This window comes from Actinia tenebrosa, unplaced genomic scaffold (assembly GCF_029948245.1).
Source record: "Actinia tenebrosa isolate PJP-AT-01 unplaced genomic scaffold, QUT_ActTen_1.0 PGA_scaffold4__44_contigs__length_22323623, whole genome shotgun sequence".
Lineage (NCBI taxonomy): Eukaryota > Metazoa > Cnidaria > Anthozoa > Actiniaria > Actiniidae > Actinia > Actinia tenebrosa.
Window position 1 is genome coordinate 243694 of NW_028292581.1, and position 20254 is coordinate 263947.

A 20254-nucleotide genomic window follows, 5' to 3' on the forward strand; every position below is an offset into this window, starting at 1 on the left:
GAAATTACCTTGATGTATAGTCAACGTACTATGGGATTTGCACTCAATAATACGAATAAAGCTGATACAATTATCTGATACCCTCCCTTTCGCTCACTAAGGTTTGGCAGAGAAGGGTCTGGGTAAATCAAGACTAATATATATTTGGTAATCTACTAATGTAGGTTTCTCTGTGATGGAGTATCAGACTGCAGCGAAGGTGAAGATGAAAATCAAAACTGTCCAACCCACGTGACCACAGCCGAGCAACTCGTGCCCAGGGTTTACGTGCAAGGACAGTTCTTGCATTCCACAGGGTTACCGTTGTGATTTTTACGAGGACTGTCCCTGGGGAGAGGACGAGGAAGGATGTCCTTGCAAGAACGACACAGAATGGCGGTGTGAAAAGAGCGGGAAATGCATAAGGAAGGAGCACGTTTGTGACGTGTTTGTTGATTGTCCTGATGGTGAAGATGAAGAAGGATGTCCAACCACTGAAAACATGGTTACCAATACTGCTAGCACAACAGCAGCAGCAAAGATCCCTAAAACTACTGAAACGACGACAACAACTAAACTACCAACAAATTACTCACAGACAACAACCAAGATTCCACAACCAAAGACCACTGAAATAACAACAACTAAAATAAAAACGACTGAGCCCACAACTAAGCTTCCAAAACCACACACTACTAAAAAAACGATAAAAACCACAGAAATACCAACCACTGTCACAAAGACAACAACAAAGATTCCACAACCAGAAACCGCTGAAACACAAACGACAACGATAACTGAAATACCAACAACTGAAGGGCCCACAACTGTCAAACAGTCAACAACAAAGATTCCACAAGCACAAACTACTGAAACAACACAAACGACAACGATAACTGAAACACCAACAACTGAAGGGCCCACAACTGTCAAACAGTCAACAACAAAGATTCCACAACCACTAACTATTAAAAAAACAACGAAGGCAACTAAAATACCAACAATATTTACACAGACAACAACGAATACCCCAAGCCAACAAACTACAACAACTGAAACGCCAACGACTGTCACACAAACAACCACTACTAGCTCCACAGAACAAATAACAAGTGCTAAGCCGACGACTTCAAAACCTGTTACCACAGTGAAATGGCCGATGTTGCCCACAGCTCACACCACCAGTACAACTGTCCCTAAATGTAAGTAAGCAATGACAAAACGATGTAAGGTTTTTTATTGTGGCACCCGGAAAATCTTGCTTCGGCCAAACCTTTGATGAAAAAAAATCATACAAGATCTTTTATCAGGTTTGATACAAAAGAGGCCTGTTTCATAAAGCCGTTGTCATCGCCAAAGAACATTCCGACATGGAAATGGTTTCGTTGATTACAAAGAACATTGAATCAGTCTCAACACTAAGGTCCATGTTCTTGACGAGAATAAGAAGCAGAAACACAAGTCATTCCAGCTATTCTTGGATCAGTTGGAATGACCTATCTCCTATCACTTTTCGCCTATCGCCTATTTTGCCTTTAGCCTTTGGCGATGACAACGTATTTTGAAATAGGTGTATCGGTGTATGTATAGTCAGATTTGAGTCACTTGGAGTCGTCATGAACCAATAAACCCCTTGCATTGATTTTGCTATAGGAATCGTTCAGGGGGACAGGACAATAGGCCGTTTTTTCTTATGCAAAAAGCATCCATTGTTTTGACCCCCAGAACAATTCCTCTCGGGCATCAGTGCAAGGGGTCTATAGCGCGACCGAATCCATTTTTTAATAATGATACGCCTGGGGATTGAGGAATATTTTTGTTGGTACTTATTAATTGCTCCAATGGTGTCATTTCTACTTCAGATTGTCCTCCTGATTGTTTCTGCCTCGTGTTGTGTGATAGGAAGGTTGAATGTCAGAAGTCAACCTGTCCTATAGAAGGATGCATTTGTACAAGCGAAAGATACAACAATGGAAGTCACTGTATACTACCCATGCCTGATCCATGCTTACCTCAATGTATTCATAACGGGGCTTCCTACAGGGTACGTAACTGTGTAGCGTAGTATCCACTGTATACTACCCATGCCTGATCCATGCTTACCTCAATGTATTCATAACGGGGCTTCCTACAGGGTACGTAACTGTGTAGTGTAGTATCCACTGTATACTACACATGCCTGAGCCATGCTTACCTCAGTGTATTCATAATGGGACTTCCTACAGGGTACGTAACTGTTTGGTGTAGTATCCACTGTATACTACCCATGCCTGACCCATGCTTACCTCAGTGTATTCATAACGGGGCTTCCTACAGGGTACGTAACTGTGTGCGGGTATGGTAATCGCTTGTCCATGATTGCTACCATGTACATAACTAATAATATACTCCCATCAATGGTTCCGCCTTAGGTCAACACGAAGATCATCGGGTTCAGTGAAGATCGCTGCCAGGAATGTCGTTGTAAACGGACTCCCAGGACAATTGGAGATGTTTCAGTGCAGTGTTATAAAGTGTGTGACGTCACTTGTCCTGAGGTTAGCCTTTTCTTTATTTTAATAAATAGTGTCTAAATCTGAGTCTATGAGTCGAACCCAGGGTTGGTATCATTTCATTATCTTAAGTCATTGTTTTCTGTAAGTAACAATGAGCACTATATATGCTGTACAGATATTTCAAGAAAAGGTTGGTGAAGGTAATTTTGTATTTTGCTTATCAAGCTTGAAATGTGTTGAATCATATGTAAATAATAGAAGGAAATATAACAGGAAAACGTGCAGACAAAGTTTGGGAAAATTTCATATCCTTTCGCTGATTGCACTGACATATCGCCGATAGCGGTACATTTTAGGCTTGGTATTCAACATGCAACCATAGTCTATGAACTATGATGTAACTAAACCTTCCAATTTTACACAAATGTAAATAGAAGAAAGAGGCTCGCCTTCTCAGAGAGTAGTGAAAGTGAAAATCTACACTCTTCTATGCGTTGTTTATTCCATTCTCTTGTAATTAGAGTTACATCTGATGATTTTCCTTTGCCAATAGTTGTTGATGTAGGTGTTGACTGTATGTTTAGGGTTATCGCGCGGTACCTATATATCACCCCCATAGATGCTGCAAGTGTTTCCCCATAAGACCAGGTAAGAAATCTATCTTCTTTTTAGGCTTGCACACAAATAATGGCTGTAAAAGTATTTGACTGGATGGCACTGAAATGGTTTGATTGACATAACTTTAATGGATTGCGGGAGGGGGCGGTGCATTTCAATGACATGAGGTTACACGTCAAAATCATGATTCTTACCAAGAATGTTGAGTTTTTTAAAGGCTTCGGGGCTTGTTTTGACAAAGTAACCGACAGAAGCTTTTTAATTGTTAGACCATCATTTCTTGATCACATTTTCTGCGGCATACTATTTAATTTAATGTTTCCTTGCTTTGTGAGACTCTGCGGCCTTTCTTTCCCAATAACATTCTTTGGATTTTGATTCCTAAATCACTATGAGCACCCTTTTATTATCGATCGAGACTCGTGTACGCCACTTAACTGTTTCATAGAATAGAATAAATATGTTGATGCTTAAGTTCATTGACCTTTCTCACTTGTTTGTAGTAACCACACCAATAATAACATCAAAAACCACACCCACTACGATCATCAGTACCACAGAAAAAACAGAACAGCCAACCAGACCTGTGACAGTACCTGGCGTGACTACAAGCGTTACAACAACTACACGTTCCAGTACACGGAATAACGTTACAGAACAAGCTGTTCCAACTACTCAAGGTCTTCAGAAGAACGTCACGAAACCTAACTTGACAGAGAGAGTCACGACAGGTTCCACTTCAGTTAGTGGTACCCAACAGCCTGTCACGCAATCTAACGTGACTACTGCTTCGTCAATCGCCACAGCACCAACAAGACATCCTGATGGTGTTACGAGTGGTAAACTCGATTATTGTTTTTAAATGGGAAGGAAGGGTGGATGGATGAAAGGAAGGAAGCTGGGAAAAAAGGAATAAATCAATGGGCGGACAGATGGATAGAGGGAGGGAGGGATAGACGGACGGATTAGTGGGTGTGTAGGTGCATGAATGAATGGTGCAGGTTGAATGAGTGATATTGTGAGTTAGGAGTGGTGGATGGATAATGGCTAGTTGGAATATAGGTAGATATAAGGATGGATGGATGGATGGATGGATGGATGGAAGAATAGATAGATTAGTAATTAAGTGCGAAGAGATTGAGTAATTGATGAGGGAGTCAGTGATCGAGTGAATAACTTATTATTTTGTACAGAAAGGTCGGTTAACGAATAAGTTCTCACGGGTTAATGTCTCATATTTAACAATGCCAGCACCTCCCTGCATGTGGAGCAACTGTTCTTGTACACCCACGTGTGATGACATTGCTACAAGAAAACATACCAACAGTACCCCCTGTGGGGCACGGAATTGTCGACCTGGTTGCCAGTGTCCGGTGGGTTATGCATCATTTAACAACAGTTGTGTCGTCCCAGCCCAAGAGTGTCCTTGCTTTCATGATGGGCGCTTTTATAAGGTAAGGTATGGAATTTAACGATGTGTAACACAGGGGGAAGTGGCACTTCTTGGTAACTTTAGCGTAGAAGTAAAATCAATAAACTGCAATGGCAACAATTGCTGAATTTTAATAACCTGATAAAAGTGTGTTGTCAGTCAGAAAGAATTCTATTGAAAACTTGTGATTCAGCTGATGAACATTCCGCATGAGAAAGGAAATGACGTCCAGTGAAACCAAGTATCATGAGTGGAGCAGTGGTCGTGTAAGGATTTTGATACACACGATATATTTACAGGCAAAACGCCTGCTCTAGAATGAAAGCACAGCTGATGTCCCTGAGTCGAATATTTTTAATAGACTATTTCGACGAAGCGGCAGACCTCTTGAATAGGAAGGCCTTATGGGACATCCAGAAGGAGAAGACTCCACGATATTTGAGAGATTTCCTCAGTTGTGGAACTGTGAATTTTTCAAATTCATCTCTTGTCAAATTGTCTTGTTATAAACCGTAAATGTAAAACGACGCCATTTATGTAACAACGCTTTGTCTATTTGCCCCCTGGATGACCCACACTGTCTTGTGATTCAAGATGGCCGCCGCATCGTCAATGTAGCCCATTGCATCGATCTTTTTTCTTTCTTTCTTTCAGGCTGGTGATTCGTTCAATAATGGTACTTGTTCGACGTGTTTGTGCATACAGGACAGCCTGCAGTGTGTGGAGAGCTGTAACATCCACAGTTGCCCACAGGTAGAGGAACAACTGCATCAGTTCCAAATCATTACCTTCATTAGCTCTCGTTTATCCAAAGGCAACAGAATGTAAAGTTATCTGCACTAAATAGACCGATTTCTTCTTGGTGCAATGTTTTCCTACCCTGCGAACCGGCTCTCTGAGGGGGGGGGGGGGGGCGTTGCCTTAATAGACCACGTGTCATTGAGTCGTATCCAATTCATGTCTTGCGCAACAGTTAAACAAAAAGAATATACTCTAGGGAATATCATGTGCTCTGAAATGGAAAAACATAGCCTGCGAACCGGCTCTCTGGGGAGAAGGGAGTAGGGGGAGAGGAGAGGGAGAGCCACGAGTGAATGAGTTAATGTTTTCTTTTCTTGTTCTAAAGGGTAGTGAACTCATAGATACACCAGGAAAGTGTTGCTATTGCCAGAAGATAAAAAGTAAGTAACAAAGCGTAACTAGGTTTGTGTCGTAAATGGAGCATACGAAAACAATGGAAAGCCATTTCGCTGTTGTCGCAAGTCGTAACTTGTACGTGCTGTAAGTCAGCCAAGTCATTGCTATGGCATGTTGTACCGTGTACGTAAAACCGCTAGAACTATCTAGATTACAGAGCTATTAAAACGAGCTATTCTAAATGATTTCTATGCCATTTCTTCCAGTTTGTCCAGTGAATATGGTGTACTCCAAGTGCTCGTGTAATGTCACGTGTTCTAGTCCCAGCATGCATTGTGACCTAAGCAAATGCATTCCCGGATGTCAGTGTCGCGTTGGTACTTATGATAACGGCTCGGCTTGTGTGCCATTGAAGCAATGTTACTGTATTCGTGATAATGTAATAAGAAAGGTTAGTTATTGGTTATTTTATTACAAGTTATTCCATTATGATTTAGAAATAGATATGTACCCAAGTCACAAGGACTGACTCAATGGATTGTAAGCGCGGTAAACGAAAAGAGTCTATAGACATTGTGATTGCAGAAGACATTTGACATCAAATCACTTGAAAGCCCTAGCTTGTTCCTTCCTGGCATAACCAGATCCCGCATACAGGGAACGTTCCCAGGGAGTCATTTTGCTCTAACACGAAGTGAAAGACCTGGTATAATACCAAAAGTGAAGGAAGACTGTCAGTGTTTGAGGTTAGACTTGAAGTAGTTAGTAGTAAGAGGGATCCAAGTTTATTGCTTATCACGATGAAAAGATTAGGAAGATTACTAGGATTTCTAAGAGGTGGGGTGCAGCTATAACCCTAATTTTCTATCTAGAGATAGTTACATAAACGTACATCGTTTTACATATTTTAGAGCAACGAAACATGGCGTGAACAAAACTGTACTCTCTGTAAATGTCTGAGGGGTTCGGTGAAATGTGGACACGTCTGTGATATAACGGCATGTACAGAGGCAAGTAAAAAAAATGACCAGATACGTGATAACATAACACCTGTAATACACATACAACCCTAATTCATGAACAAAACTGTGTTCTTTGTAAATGTCTGAGGGGTTCGGTGAAATGTGAAATGTGGCATCCGGCAGGGGTGGTTCCATGAATTCCATTGAGGCTCCCCTTTGGTGACATCTTGTAGAATGAAATTGGGACCGCCCCTTAGTGAAGCTGACCGCGCCAGCTTTTTCTGCGTGGCGGCCATTTTGAAACCCAATTTCTGGATCCGCCACTGCAGAGGCAAGTAAAACAAACTGACCATTAACATGATAACATAACACAGGTATAGACATACAACCCCTAATACACCACCTTTCATACATCGGTCCACTGGTCACACACACAGTAGTTTCAAAGGATTATTCACCTCGGTTGAATGCTTTGTGTTTGCCAAATGAACCAATGGAAAATAGTGCAGTATCCCTCGAAACCTACAGCACTTAAAGAAGATAATCCACTTATATTTTCAGGGACAAGAGATAGTTTTGCCTTCAAACAGTTGCTGTTTTTGCCAGTTGAAAGGTACGTTCAATGTGCCACAGGTAGCCTATAGTCTTGTAAGTATTCTGAATGTATTGATGTTCTGAATGTAGAGAGAGCGTGGAACGAAACTATCAAAAACTTTTATCAGTCTTGAAAGTGTTCTGATGTATTGGTGTAATGTGAAGCGAGTATAGATAGCGAACTGCTACTCTTCCCGGTAGACCGAGGTAGTTGGAATTTTATAATCGCCTTCGTAGCGTCTGTTATGTTAACCGAGATAGTACATTTCAAATCGACCACGTGGTGCCAATGTTAAACCACGTGGACAATTTTTTACACCACGATTAAAACTTGACTGAATTTTGATCATGTGGTGTAAAAAGTTGTCCACGTGGTACAACATTGGCATATCTCTTGTAATAGAGGTTTTGCATCATCACGTGACGGCAGCCATGTTAGATGGCAGGAACAATACAGTCGTTTTACATAAGAAAGAATTCAATTCCCAAGAGCAAAGGGATTTTACTGTTCTGCCATCTAACCACAGGCAGCCCAAGCTGTAATATGGGGGTGGACACGTGATGGTGCAAAACCTCTATCTAGTGTATTTTGATATGCAATTTTATCAACTAAATTGAATTTGCTTATAGCAACAACACCAACGACCCCAACCAGCCATGTGACGACTTCTAGAAACCATACCGAGCCTCTACCTACAACTATATCCAACGAAACAACACAAGAAAATACAACTACTACACCTGCACCTCCTTTAACGACGTTAACACCAACCAAATATAACAATACTAGAGAAAATATCACAACTGTGGTACCAACCATGTCCAGTGAAAGTATTACTACGACTGGGCCGATCAGCAGTACAACAATGGCAGAAAACGTAACAACATCGCCTATAGTACCATCATCTGCTCCAGCACCTACTTCCACGGGCACAGAAAATATCACGACAACTTCACCAAACATAACACCAGAAAACACGACTACATCATCACCCCAACCTACAACAACCCATCCAAGAACAACAGCATCATCTACAACTACTAGTTATCTTCCACCAAGTGCTCGACCAACTGAAGGCGTCATTCAACCATGTAAGCTGCACTCGACCCTTATGAACTACACAGACAGCAAAGGTTGTAAGAGCCAACAACAGTCACAAGAAACAGCCTGTCAGGGAGGATGTTGGTCAAGTTTTATCGCAAATATAACCTTCCCTCGTCTAACACATTCATGTCGATGCTGTAAACCCGTCGAGTTTGATACTAAGAACACGACTTTGAAATGTCCTGGTGGTGATGTCAAGGTTCATCAATACCTTGTGATTACATCATGTGAGTGTCAGGACTGTGAGCAGAGAGAATATCTAGACAAGCTGGTTCAGACGGCGATGAGGATAACCAAAAACAACACGACAGATTTTCACTCACATGGTAACTAACGTAATATTATATCTGTATGGAAAATGAACATGGAAAAGCTTCATTCAATAGACTAGTCATGGTAACTGAGATACGACGAACGGCGAATAGCTCAGAAATGACATTTACTTGGTAACTTGTGTACAGATCTAGAGACAAATATTTATGCTGTATTGTCAATACCAATTCTGTTTAGAAAAATACTCTTTCTTTAATGCTACATAAAAGGTAATTACGATTTAACCATAGATTCTACTTTCTTTCTCTAAGTATATATTCAAATGGAACAAAGAAGACCAGGTTAAGCAAAGCGAAAAGGAAAACGGGTTGCTATCAATAGATTGAGAATGGAGGGGAGGCAGGTGTTTTCCCTTCACGTAAGGCTGATTATGAGATTCAGTAATTCATCTGATTGTTACCAAGCAATTCGATCACGAAAAAAGTTCAAAAATCCTATAAAAGTGTTGTAGATTCGTTTAACGCTACACAGTTTCTACCCTGCGAACATAGGGTTACTTATCTGCTCCTTCATAGAGCTGAGTGCCAACAGAAAGGGACAGAAGAAAACCTCTGCAAGCACGGTACAAAGTTACAAACAATTGCTGTGGTAACGAGTACAAAAGCCAATGCTCACTGTGATTCTGCACCTGTTAAAACTATTCTATTTCTAAGTTATATAAAAATGTTCCAATAGAAAACAATAAAACTATATATCTATAGTGATTTACAGCCTTTATGACGCTATTTACATTATCAATATTGTTTATAATTTATATTATCTAATATTACCTGACGTCTGCAGTCAGTTTAAGACGGCACGTATAATTATTGTAGGAGGCATCTCCTGGACAAAACTGTAGAATATAGAGAGGCACCATCACGTGATGGCAGCCATGACAGGAGGCACAACAATAGAGTATTTCCCCCCCTGGAAAACTGAATTCTTTCTTATGTAAATCAGATTAGATCAGATTCAATTGTTCCTGCTTCCTGTCATGGCTGCCGTCACGTGATGGTGCAAAGCCTATGAACATGCATATCACAGGATTGCTTACATTCTATGAGTTCTATGACACTAGCATGTAATACCTTAAGAACATGCTGTCCGCGTCTGCATCTTATGTTACTCACGTTCTTCGCTCATGTCTCCATAACATAGCTTGTATCCAATACTTGGAGCTCACTTTGTTCACAGCCAGTGTTTCTTAAATGAACTCACAGATATCTATCCCTCTGGGTCATGGGTTGCAGTTCGTCGCTCATGTCTCCATATCGTAGCTTGTATCCAGTACCAGAGTTCACCATGTCACGACATGTTTCTCACATGAACTCACATATGTGTCCACATCCTGCAGGGCACCAAATATTATTGGAGAACCATTCTTGTATGTGTGTTAAATGACCACCATGACCACATCCCTGACACCACACATATGATCCTCGAACAGACAGGTGACTGGAAACACAAACACATTTGAATCGTACTTTAACTGAATCAATTGCCGAGTTAAAACAAAACGATTTGGATCTAGAAGTGTAGTTTCTGAGTTGCGTTCCTAAAAATGACATAAGATAGCTTACTTTTCAAACTCATTAATAATTTATGAGGTCAATGACCAATGGCGACTACCTAACACCCTGGGCCAAGATATAAGTTGACGAGTGGATAGTGCTATCCGACGAAATTATCCATTGGATAAGGATCTAGCCGTCGGATAGCGCTAATTACTCTTCTTACAACTAGGCCCTCGTAGAACAAGGTGAACGACAAGACAGAGATTGATTAACCAGCCATCAGCAGGTTTCTCTATTTATTCCCCTCTCTCAAAGCTGTTACACAGGTTATGAGGGGTCATCACCAATACAACTTGGGAAGCACGGGTGGTGCGCGTTACTTACGTGCCGCCTCTCACCAATGCAACCCGGCTTCGAATCTCGGGCTGTGTGTCATATGTGAGTAGAGTTGTTTGTTGGTTATCTTCTGTGCTTCGAGGGTTTATTCCACTGACTTTCTAATTCAATCTTGGTGAGCTTCTCCTAGTTAGAGCCTAGCACTGTTGTGATTGTCCCATGATGTCATACAACAGCTTAACCTTAATAGTTTAGATTTTTTATACTTACCATAGCGAGCAAGGCTCTATAAGACTCATACATCGTTTACAAAACCATCCTGATTTAGACAGAGGTTTGTTACATCGGCCACAAGATGCGTACACAGTTGTAGATTGCTGGGGGAAAAGAAATAGCATTAGAACGAACACCAATGAACATCAGTGGATTGATTTTGTTACTTGGTTTCAATTTACATCATTTCCTGTACCATGTGGAATGTTCATCAACTGAATCACGATTTTTTTCAATAGAATTCTTTCTGGCTGAACACATGGTGGTAAGTGTTTGACCACCATTTGGAGCAGATAATGAGATCTAAAGACTTTATATCAGCTGATGGACCCTTGAATAAGAGGCTAACATGGAAATATAAAAGAAATATCACAAATGCCATCGAGTAAATGTGATTTCTTTTGTGTTTTCATGTTAACCTCTCATCCACGATAATTTTGAGAAGGGTCCATTGTAACAAGATGGAAGTCTCTTTTCTACGAGACGCTATTGTTTATGGATTACCAGGTTTTGCGTGTTGACGATAGGTAAACTTGATAACTTGGTGATTTCGTTTGCTACGGACCACATTTCCAGTCTACGAAGAAGATCTAAAAAAATATGTGAAATTAGTCAGTCTGTCAGTCATTGAATAGATGAATAGATGGTTGGATGAATTAGCAAGTGAATGAGTCAGTGGACGGAAGATTGGATGAACGACTTTATGAGTAAATGAAAAAATGAGAATGTGAATGAATGAAAATAAACAAATGAAAATACATAAGATAATAAATTTGCGCATTCAATACATCAACTAGCTTTAGATACATCAACTAGCTTTATCATACCAATGTAAGACATGAGCCACAGTTCTTGTGTCTGTTCGTCGATCTTATGTCGTATTCTGTCACCAAGTACAATTAATAATGATGCAGACATCTGCACGTCACCCTAAAACAAATGATCGTATCCATATCCGACACAGGAAGCCCAAGCTATAGTTACGAAATCCTATACAACTATTTTATAAAGGCTGGTGAAAGCCCATTTACATGTTGCATAACAAGCCCGAACTGAACCATGAGCGATGTGAATATAATCAGAGAAAGGCCACAACAATATGAAATTTTTCTAAACTTTGTCTACACGTTTTTCCGGTATATTTTCTGCTTTGCTGATATTGTAAAACATTGTCAGTGTTAGCCGAATTGGTCTATTTATCCTCCATATATACGATTTCGTAACTATAGCTCGAATAAACTATGTTTAGAAATGACACGTCTTTGCTGAGAAAAATTGTTTTACCTCTTCTGCGAAATGTTGGAGAACATCGACGATCAAAGACGTAAAATCCCACTTCGGAAGAAACTGAACGAAAGAACGCCATTAGAGAGGACGGAGTTACATGATGCATACTTTGGTTGATTGGCTAGAGAAGTACGAGATAAATAAAAAGAGGAGAAGAAAGGAAGGAAGGAAGGAAGGAAGGAAGGAAGGAAGAATACGAAAGCAAAGCAAAGCAAAGCAAAGCAAAGCAAAGCAAAGCAAAGCAAAGCAAAGCAAAGCAAAGCAAAGCAAAGCAAAGCAAAGCAAAGCAAAGCAAAGCAAAGCAAAGCAAAGCAAAGCAAAGCAAAGCAAAGCAAAGCAAAGCAAAGCAAAGCAAAGCAAAGCAAAGCAAAGCAAAGCAAAGCAAAGCAAAGCAAAACAAAGGAGAGAAAAGGAAAGGAAAAGAAAGAGGAATGCCAACTTATGTAAGTTTGCAGCAGAAGCTTCCCAAGTAGAATGTATTTGATTTACATTAATGCATATTGTTACCGGTAAAACTTGATAAGCTCAAAGGAATGTATGCCACCCAAATATGAAAAACTTACCAGGGCTTGGAACGAGTCCTCAGAGACTTCTTTCTCATTCACACTTGGTTCAAGAACAGACCGCTGAACAGAAGCACTTGCAGATTCAGAATCCACGTTACTTTAAGAAAGAGATAACTCATTTGCGTCAATACACACAACTGAATCATACTAAGCCAAGTTAAAACGAATCTATTTTACCTTGAAGGGGATTCTGGTCTTTCTTGCTCCTGTTCAAGATTGGGCGACGTTGGCCTGAAGAAAGTAAAGAGTATTATGGGATACTAGGTCCAATGCGCATGCGCATTTTACTACTGGTTTATGACTAAGTTAATAAAACTTCCAATACTCACCTCTCCAGAAATGCTTGCCTAGGTTCAAATGCTTCCTAAACAAACATACAGAGTTACTGTAAGTATCGGTAGCATGCAGGAAATGGGCGTGCATTAGATAATTAAATGTAATTGTACCACAACCGGGTTGGCTTAGTTGGTTGAACATTAACATTTGCGCGGAAAGTCGAGGGTACAAATCAGGCAGGTCAAACACTCAAGAGCGTTAAAAAAACGGAGGAGAAAGTGCTGCCCTAACATTTCATCTTCAAATGACCACTTTAAATGGTGGTCCCGTCTCTGCGCACTTTATCATTACTAACCAATATCGGAGGGACGTAAAATAACCACTGATGACGTAAAGAAAGCCCGGCAGTGCCCACCCTCAGTGCGTACATTTCATACTAAGGAACTACCGTTAAATATAGGTACCTTACCTTTTTATATACATATCAATTATATATCACATAGAAAGAGCGCAATATGAATTATGGATCATTATAGGATAATAGAATTGCACAGACATGGTAACCTACACTAGGAAGAGTCCAGTCATGTCCCGTATCATCCAAAGCAGTTGTGTCATCGAAATAGAATCCTTCGTCTGGATCATCACCGAACAGGAAGTCTGATACCAATGAGGAAGTAGGTAAGACAAATATTTTTATTCCTATTTCAAAAAAGCTTATCGGAGCCAAAGGCGATAGGAAATAGGCAATAGGAGATTAGGTCATTCCAAGTTATGAGAATAGCTGGAATGACATGTGCTTTTTATTACTTTTTTCTCGTTAAGATCACGGAGTTTAGTGTTGAGGTATCTAGTGTTGTTCGTAGTCGACGAAACTATTTTAAAGACCTTGATTATTTGTGTTTAAATCCATCAACACAGTTCCTTTAGTATTGGAATGACCTAATGTCTATCTTCTTTGGCTCGGATAACCTTTTTTTGAAATAGGTGTATACCGGCCAAGGCAATAACATAGCACACACTCATCATCACTACCACTGTCTACAGAGGCAGATCTGTGGTAAGGTACGGCTACGAATCTGCTGTACATATCGTTTCCCATTCAAAACAAAACAAACAAACAAAAACACCAAAAAAAAAAAAAAAAAAAAAAAAAAAAACACAAAAAAAACCCGCTTTCACATGTAGAAGTAATTCCATTGCTTTCTTATGTATTACTTTGACGTTAGTCACTAATTATACAGCTTTGTTTGACAGTGCAAGTCAAATCTCTCTATAGTATCAGCAGCACATGCTATGACTCTACCTTGGTTACCGCCACTAGCGATGCTCATTAGCTTTGGTACTTCGTCCTCACTACTCGACGATGAAGACTCGTCATCATCTGTAAGCAGGGAAAAGAGAAAAAGGGTTAGGACATTGGAATATATTAACAACAACAACAAAAATTCAATCCTCGAGAGAAAGGAGTTCTTTTGCTTTGACCCTCAAACTGGGAATTAGTGCAAGGTGGTCTACAGACGGAAGCGAAGTATGGCGACCAATTTGAATAACTATTGTTCTGCACTGACTAGAGACTGGCTATCCTCGTGTTCACGTAGAAACATAAAAGCGTTTTCACATGTATGAGAGGTTAGTTAGTCCAGAACAATGATTATTGAAATTGGTCGCCATTTTTCGACTAGGTGTAGAAGACTTCAAAATCTAGGACGAGGCTTAAAGCATTATTGTGAAACACTTGCAGCAGAAATGCATTAAGACATAAATACGAACCGTGGAGTGTAGACTGGTCTTGTAATGGTCCTGTTTGTGAGGTCATCGTATCAGCCTTGGGGTTGATTGCAGTGGGCTGTGTAGAGGAACTCACTGCTGCTGTTGTGGGGACTGGACCAATGGAATATGAATAAAGAGGGGAAAAAATGAATAATAGGCCTACTATTGCACATACAACAGAACAGGCAAGAAAGGTTAACATCGCAGTACACGGCAAGTTCACGGTGCGAATTCAAAGGGATCTGTTCGACCAATCAAACAGCAAGGTAGGCATGGCTTATCCAATCAAAATGCTAGGAAATCAAACCATCACGTTCACAACACTGTACTGTACCCTCGGCTTCCTGGCGCCGATTGGTTAGAATAAGCCTTTTCATAGTTTAAGAATCGATTCCACTGCGCATGCGATTTTATCCCGAATTTCTCACCTTCTTTTGTTTAATTAAGAACAAAAGAAGGTTTAGACAAAAGAAGGCGAGAAATTCCGGATAAAATCGCATGCGCAGTGGAATCGATTCTTAAACTATGAAAAGGCTTATACCTGTTTGAACGTCTGTATTTCCAACGGTGGGTCCTATTCCTCCTCCAATGCCTCCAGTTGGTACAGCTTTGGAAATACTGTGGCTGTAAAGCGCGTTCAAGATGGACCATGTCTTGGCGTGTTTGTGTAACGAAAGGCTACTGGCCACCTGATACGAATAAAAAGAAACCGAAAATAAATTCTTGATGGCTTTTCTGACTTTGACAAGGAAGATGATTGAGGCATAGCTTTGGTACAAGCGACACCATATAAGGCATTGCCGGGTTACATTTCGAGTGAAAGGACTGGAGAGACCGGACAACTGCTGACCAGACTGGATACATGTAGTTGTATGATACCATAGAGCTCGAGAAATGAAGTCCGATTTTGACCGAATGAACAAAAATCAATGGGAAATGTAGATATTTATGAAATAAAATTTTCCAAGATTGCTCGGTTTCGACCCAGTCCTTCCACGATATGAAACTAGGTGGAAAAAAAGGTGCACCCAAGTTTGACCACATTTCCCCATATTTAATATCTTAGATAAGGAATATGAATTTAGTAAAATCGAGCGACGGGTCTATTACAATCTTTCTTTTTTTCAAACTTTACAAGTTTACGAGTGTTAGTATTAATAGGACTCCATGCTGTCCGATTAAGAAATAATTGGACAAGGATAATTCCGAGGACTGACAACATTGGATGAGGCCGTAGGCCAAGTCCAATTTGGCAGTCAGAGGAATTTTTCGAGTCTAATTATTTCTTGATTGGGGAGCATGAAATCCCATTACCTATTAATTATATAGCTTCCTAATTAATCCCATATCAACAAGACCTGTCCAATTAAGAAAATAATTGGACAATTACCTATATGGGATTAATTAGAAGCTGTATAATAATTAAGAAAACCGTTCGATTAAGGTATAGGTTTTCATGTGGTTGCATGGCGATCCTGGGGCGCTTCCCAATTACTCGGAAAAATCGGAAATTCCGGTTGGAAAACAAGTGGTATGTGTCATTCCGATCGCACTTCCGGAAAACTCGGTTTCCGATTGAGGTAATCTATTTTTCCCGCTCTTTTTGGTTCTTCCGGTAAACGCGTGTACCATTTGTTTTTGGTTTAAATGGTAAGGATCCTCGGTCTATTTTAGTTTTTGGGTAAAAATGTAAATGATCTCTTAGCCATCGATTTTAGGTCCAGTGTATTTTAGAACAGACCTCTTTAGAGAAGTCCGCCCAAAAGGCTTGGACGCAGTACAAAAATTCCATGCACATTAAAGAGTGAAACCTCGAGCTTACATTATTGTTGTGTTCGCAGAGCTCGGAGAAGGAGCGTCCACTAAGTTTGTAACTCTTGGCTAATATCTTGAAACAGTCGTCCTTCTACACAAAGAGAACATAAAGAGTAAGGTAGGTGTTGAGTGATTTAATCAGGTGCTCGAGAGAACTCCACAATAGGCGAATAAAATAATGAGACCTCCATGCTTTCAAATTTCATGGAAATATTTGTAAAACTCTCTATCTGGAAACTATAAATCCCCTTCCCCATTACCAATAAATGTTGTTTCGGCTAACGATCGGTGGCACATGAACATTCGTCCATTCAACATTGCTAGAGGGAAGGGGGGTTGGAGGAGAAAAGCTTTGTTCTATTGGAATTGGGCTTCCTGGGTAGTCTAGGTCTCAAGGTATTTTTTTGCCGATTGTAGATACATGTACATGTATGGTTCACTCACCAGGGGCGTGTTGTTAGTACACACAAAGAGGCTGCTACTCGCTCGTGCCGTAAAATTATCTGAGATGTCGTGGAACTTCTTACGGAATTGTGATAAGCTGTTACCTGAGCTTGGGATGTGCAGTCCACGGCTGAACAATAAAATAACAAACGACTTAGCAAAGCAGACTAGAGCAAAATAGATCAGGACAGGGCAGGTACAAATTTTTTTACTCTACCATCCCCTCCCACCAGAAAAGCTAGTGTCAATAGACCGACCCACACAAGTGCTTACCTCATTTTAATCGAGTTAGTCTGAGTTGCAATATTAGTTATCTGGTCACACATAGCGTAACTGAGATCACCATTAACATTGAGTGAGATAGCGACTGGTGGAGCATCATCTACAGGGTGATTAGCATCGCTGAACACGTGCTGGTACAGGGTGCTGTCTTTAGAACAAGACAATAGGACAATCGGGTCCCGACCACGACCTGTCTGCCGCCACATTATCCCTGGTATAAGAAGAAGAAAATGAGTACTTCATATTTTTCTTAAAGTGAAAGAATAACGATTGCGCTTGGAATCAGATCGGCTACAGTTTTTCTCAATAGCACGCGCGGAATGGTATAATTTGTTTTCGCGCCAAAATAGGGTTTTGGTTGACGTCATGTCAATCAAAGTGTTTCCATGACATTGTCGTAAAACACAAAGCTTTCAAGGGCACGTGCCTATGGAATGTCTTAGGCCCTGGCTAAACGAGGAAACATGTTTCCTTAAATGTTTCCTAAGGTGGCAAAACTGTCAGGAAACATCGGGAAACAATGTTTCCATGCGTCTTGGAAACATGAAATGTTTCTGCCGCACAGCAAAAACAATTTTTGCGTCTTGGAAGCAAAATTTGTTGCACGCAGCAATGTTTCGCATGTGGCTAAACTGGGAAACATCGAGGAAACATGCGCGTGGTAAACATGTTTCTGGAAGCATGTTTCCTCGTTTGATTGACGTTCATCAAAACAAAAGATGATTCTGACTGTGCTATTGAGTAGACTGATTCCATAATTCGGTGTTTTCGCTCTTCTATCGATTCCGGATATCGCTCACACGCTAGTTGAGCGACAACAACCCACAAAGGAGTGAAAACTACGACTTATGGAATCAGTCTAGCTATTGAGAAGCAATTGGACTTTTATTTAGGACTTGTCCGAGTGGTGTGACTAGCTATTATAGGTGAATATTGTACCTGTAGGAGTATCTTTGTGTTCATTAAACGTTGCGTAGGGAATGTACGGACGTCGCATATCCCATATGTGAATGTCGAAGTCTACCAATAGAGAAACACTGTGGGGAGAAAGAGAAAGATAGATAAATGTAAATATATCGAAGTCTACCAACAGAGAAGCAATGTGGGGAGAAAGAGAAAGACAGACATATGTGAATATCGAAGTCTACCAATAAAGAAACACCTGACTGTGGCGAAGAAAGAGAAAGAAACACCGTAAAAAGCCACAGTTTGCATAAATGCTGGTTCATGACGTGGATGTGCCGTGATTTGACTTTGCAGTGCCGAAGCAGTTGGATTTCATTTAATAACTGATTTTTAATAACTTTCCCGTGAGGGCTGGGATACCTCAAGCAAGAGCTTTACTCAATTACTGTCGTGCCCTGTAGTGACTATAAGCACAGGCACTGAAGATGGTCATCACCAGTGTCTTCAAGTCCTTAAATCCAAGACTGAAACTTGAAGGTTTAACCATTTGCAGGTGTAATTACAAAGACAGAACCTTCTTTTAAGAGCCTGAGTGTTGGTCCGGTCAAGGCTTCAACCACGACCTCCCGCACATCAGACCAACGCTTTTACCAACTGAAACAACCAGGCAGCAGTTGACCTTCAATGACCTTCACACAATCTTGTAAATGTTGTTGGCTCAAAGATTGCTGAAAAAGGCAGTTCAAACGCGCCTTTTTATGATCTAGAATTCTAGGAAACCCGATTCTTGAGAGACTTAAAGGTGCTGACACCCGATGCAACATTGCATGCAACATTGCACGCAACAGGACTGTTTGCTCATGTGTCTACCCCAAACTTGACGCTGCGTGCAACAAATCTGAAGTTTAATCGAGCTCTACTCTTGCAACATTGCGCGCAACAAATTTCATTATGTGAACATGGCTGCAACATTACCTGCAACATTTTGAAATTTCCAGCCAATCAGCTTGCACCAAGTTTATAACTGCTGACCAAATATCTTAACATAGCAGGCTGACACAAGCGATGTTGCATGATTTTGTTGCAATGTGTGTCACCCCGATTCAAATTTGTTGCTTGCAATGTTGCGCCGTGTGTCAGCACCTTAATATACGGTCACAATACAGACTTCTCAACCAGTCAGCAAATAATGAATTTCCATTTGAACTTACTTTTGAACGTTGTCTCCTTCCTTCTTCCTTTCTTTTCTCTATCATCATTCCCTTATGTACCCTTATTCTGGCTATTAAATTTGAAGTCTCTTACCTTGCTATCTGGTACTTTCTTTGAGGTCTCCATTTAATACGACCAACAGACGTTATGGCCTGTATTCCATGTAATCCATCATTGAATAAAGAACTTGCCTTGCACTGGACATCCCAAACCTGATTGTAAGCAGAATGTAGGAACATAGGACAACTATAATGTTATGTTAGCATCATGGGTGTGACAGTGTGTATGTTGGATTGGATGAAAACATCCATGTTACCTAGCAATTGGCTGACTCTAAGATAAATATACATAATGATTGTAAATACTTGGGAGATGGGTTTATTGTGGGTTAGTGTGGATGGTAGGAGCATCTAGTAAGGTCCGTAGCCTATGAAGATATAGAGGCTTTGCACCATCAAGTGATAGCAGCCATGACAGGAGGCAGGAACAATTCAATCTAGTCTAACCTTATTTACATTTAAAGATCTAGTTTCCCAGGGGGGAAAAGACTGTCATGGTTGCCATCATGTGAAGGCTTGACAGACAGACCAGACAAAATACATTGATTGACAGCTATTTTTCCTTTACCTTGACGAACTTGTCTCTCCCACCAGTAGCTATCCAATTCCTTTCTTCAGGATGCCAGTCAATAGTAAATATTGGACCATTATGAGCCATGAACTGATGGTAGTGCATATCTGTCCGACGCATATCCCACATCTGAGATTGAAGGATTTTAAAAACAAGGTTTAAGCCATATTACACTGACCCACTTTCATAATTATGTGACCAGCAAAGCCCAAAACATCTGGGATTTTGGCTGCAAATCAAAAATTTAATTGTTGTTTGATTTGATTTGAAAACTCAGAATGTTTAAAATTCTATTGATGGAAT

The 20254-nt window shown here is 40.5% G+C and overlaps 2 protein-coding genes across 7 annotated transcripts in view; one reads left to right on the forward strand and one right to left on the reverse strand.

Annotated features, from left to right (window-relative positions):
* LOC116305104 (uncharacterized) overlaps window positions 1-9355 on the forward strand; it is a 34241-nt gene extending 24886 nt beyond the window's left edge. The window contains 13 exon segments of the mRNA XM_089036422.1: window positions 165-307; window positions 309-1181; window positions 1842-2023; window positions 2391-2516; window positions 3059-3122; window positions 3596-3931; window positions 4344-4546; window positions 5179-5277; window positions 5651-5705; window positions 5928-6112; window positions 6573-6671; window positions 7185-7236; window positions 7848-9355. Coding sequence (XP_088892548.1) covers window positions 165-307; window positions 309-1181; window positions 1842-2023; window positions 2391-2516; window positions 3059-3122; window positions 3596-3931; window positions 4344-4546; window positions 5179-5277; window positions 5651-5705; window positions 5928-6112; window positions 6573-6671; window positions 7185-7236; window positions 7848-8656 — 3226 coding nt within the window. The 3' untranslated portion in view covers window positions 8657-9355.
* Window positions 1-20254, reverse strand: part of LOC116305103 (GATOR2 complex protein WDR24) — a 35382-nt gene that overhangs the window by 6908 nt on the left and 8220 nt on the right. The window contains exons 8-26 of one of the 6 annotated variants that reach the window (XR_016121059.1): window positions 19949-20080; window positions 19415-19533; window positions 18143-18240; window positions 17195-17414; window positions 16922-17051; window positions 16485-16568; window positions 15204-15351; window positions 14663-14773; window positions 14196-14273; window positions 13458-13549; window positions 12943-12977; window positions 12791-12844; window positions 12611-12710; window positions 12045-12107; window positions 11588-11690; window positions 11265-11350; window positions 10758-10864; window positions 9768-10092; window positions 9426-9490 (exon numbers count right to left, since the gene is read on the reverse strand). Coding sequence is in view for 1 of the 6 variants with exons in the window: in XM_089036283.1 (XP_088892409.1) it covers window positions 9957-10092; window positions 10758-10864; window positions 11265-11350; window positions 11588-11690; window positions 12045-12107; window positions 12611-12710; window positions 12791-12844; window positions 12943-12977; window positions 13458-13549; window positions 14196-14273; window positions 14663-14773; window positions 15204-15351; window positions 16485-16568; window positions 16922-17051; window positions 17195-17414; window positions 18143-18240; window positions 19415-19533; window positions 19949-20080 (1896 nt within the window). In the remaining 5 variants the exon portion in view is untranslated. Of the gene's footprint in view, window positions 1-6655; window positions 6947-8822; window positions 10093-10757; window positions 10865-11264; window positions 11351-11587; window positions 11691-12044; window positions 12108-12610; window positions 12711-12790; window positions 12845-12942; window positions 12978-13457; window positions 13550-14195; window positions 14274-14662; window positions 14774-15203; window positions 15352-16484; window positions 16569-16921; window positions 17052-17194; window positions 17415-18142; window positions 18241-19414; window positions 19534-19948; window positions 20081-20254 lie in introns of those variants that run through there. The other 5 variants (XR_016121061.1, XR_016121060.1, XR_016121058.1 and 2 more) reach the window with 5 other exon arrangements.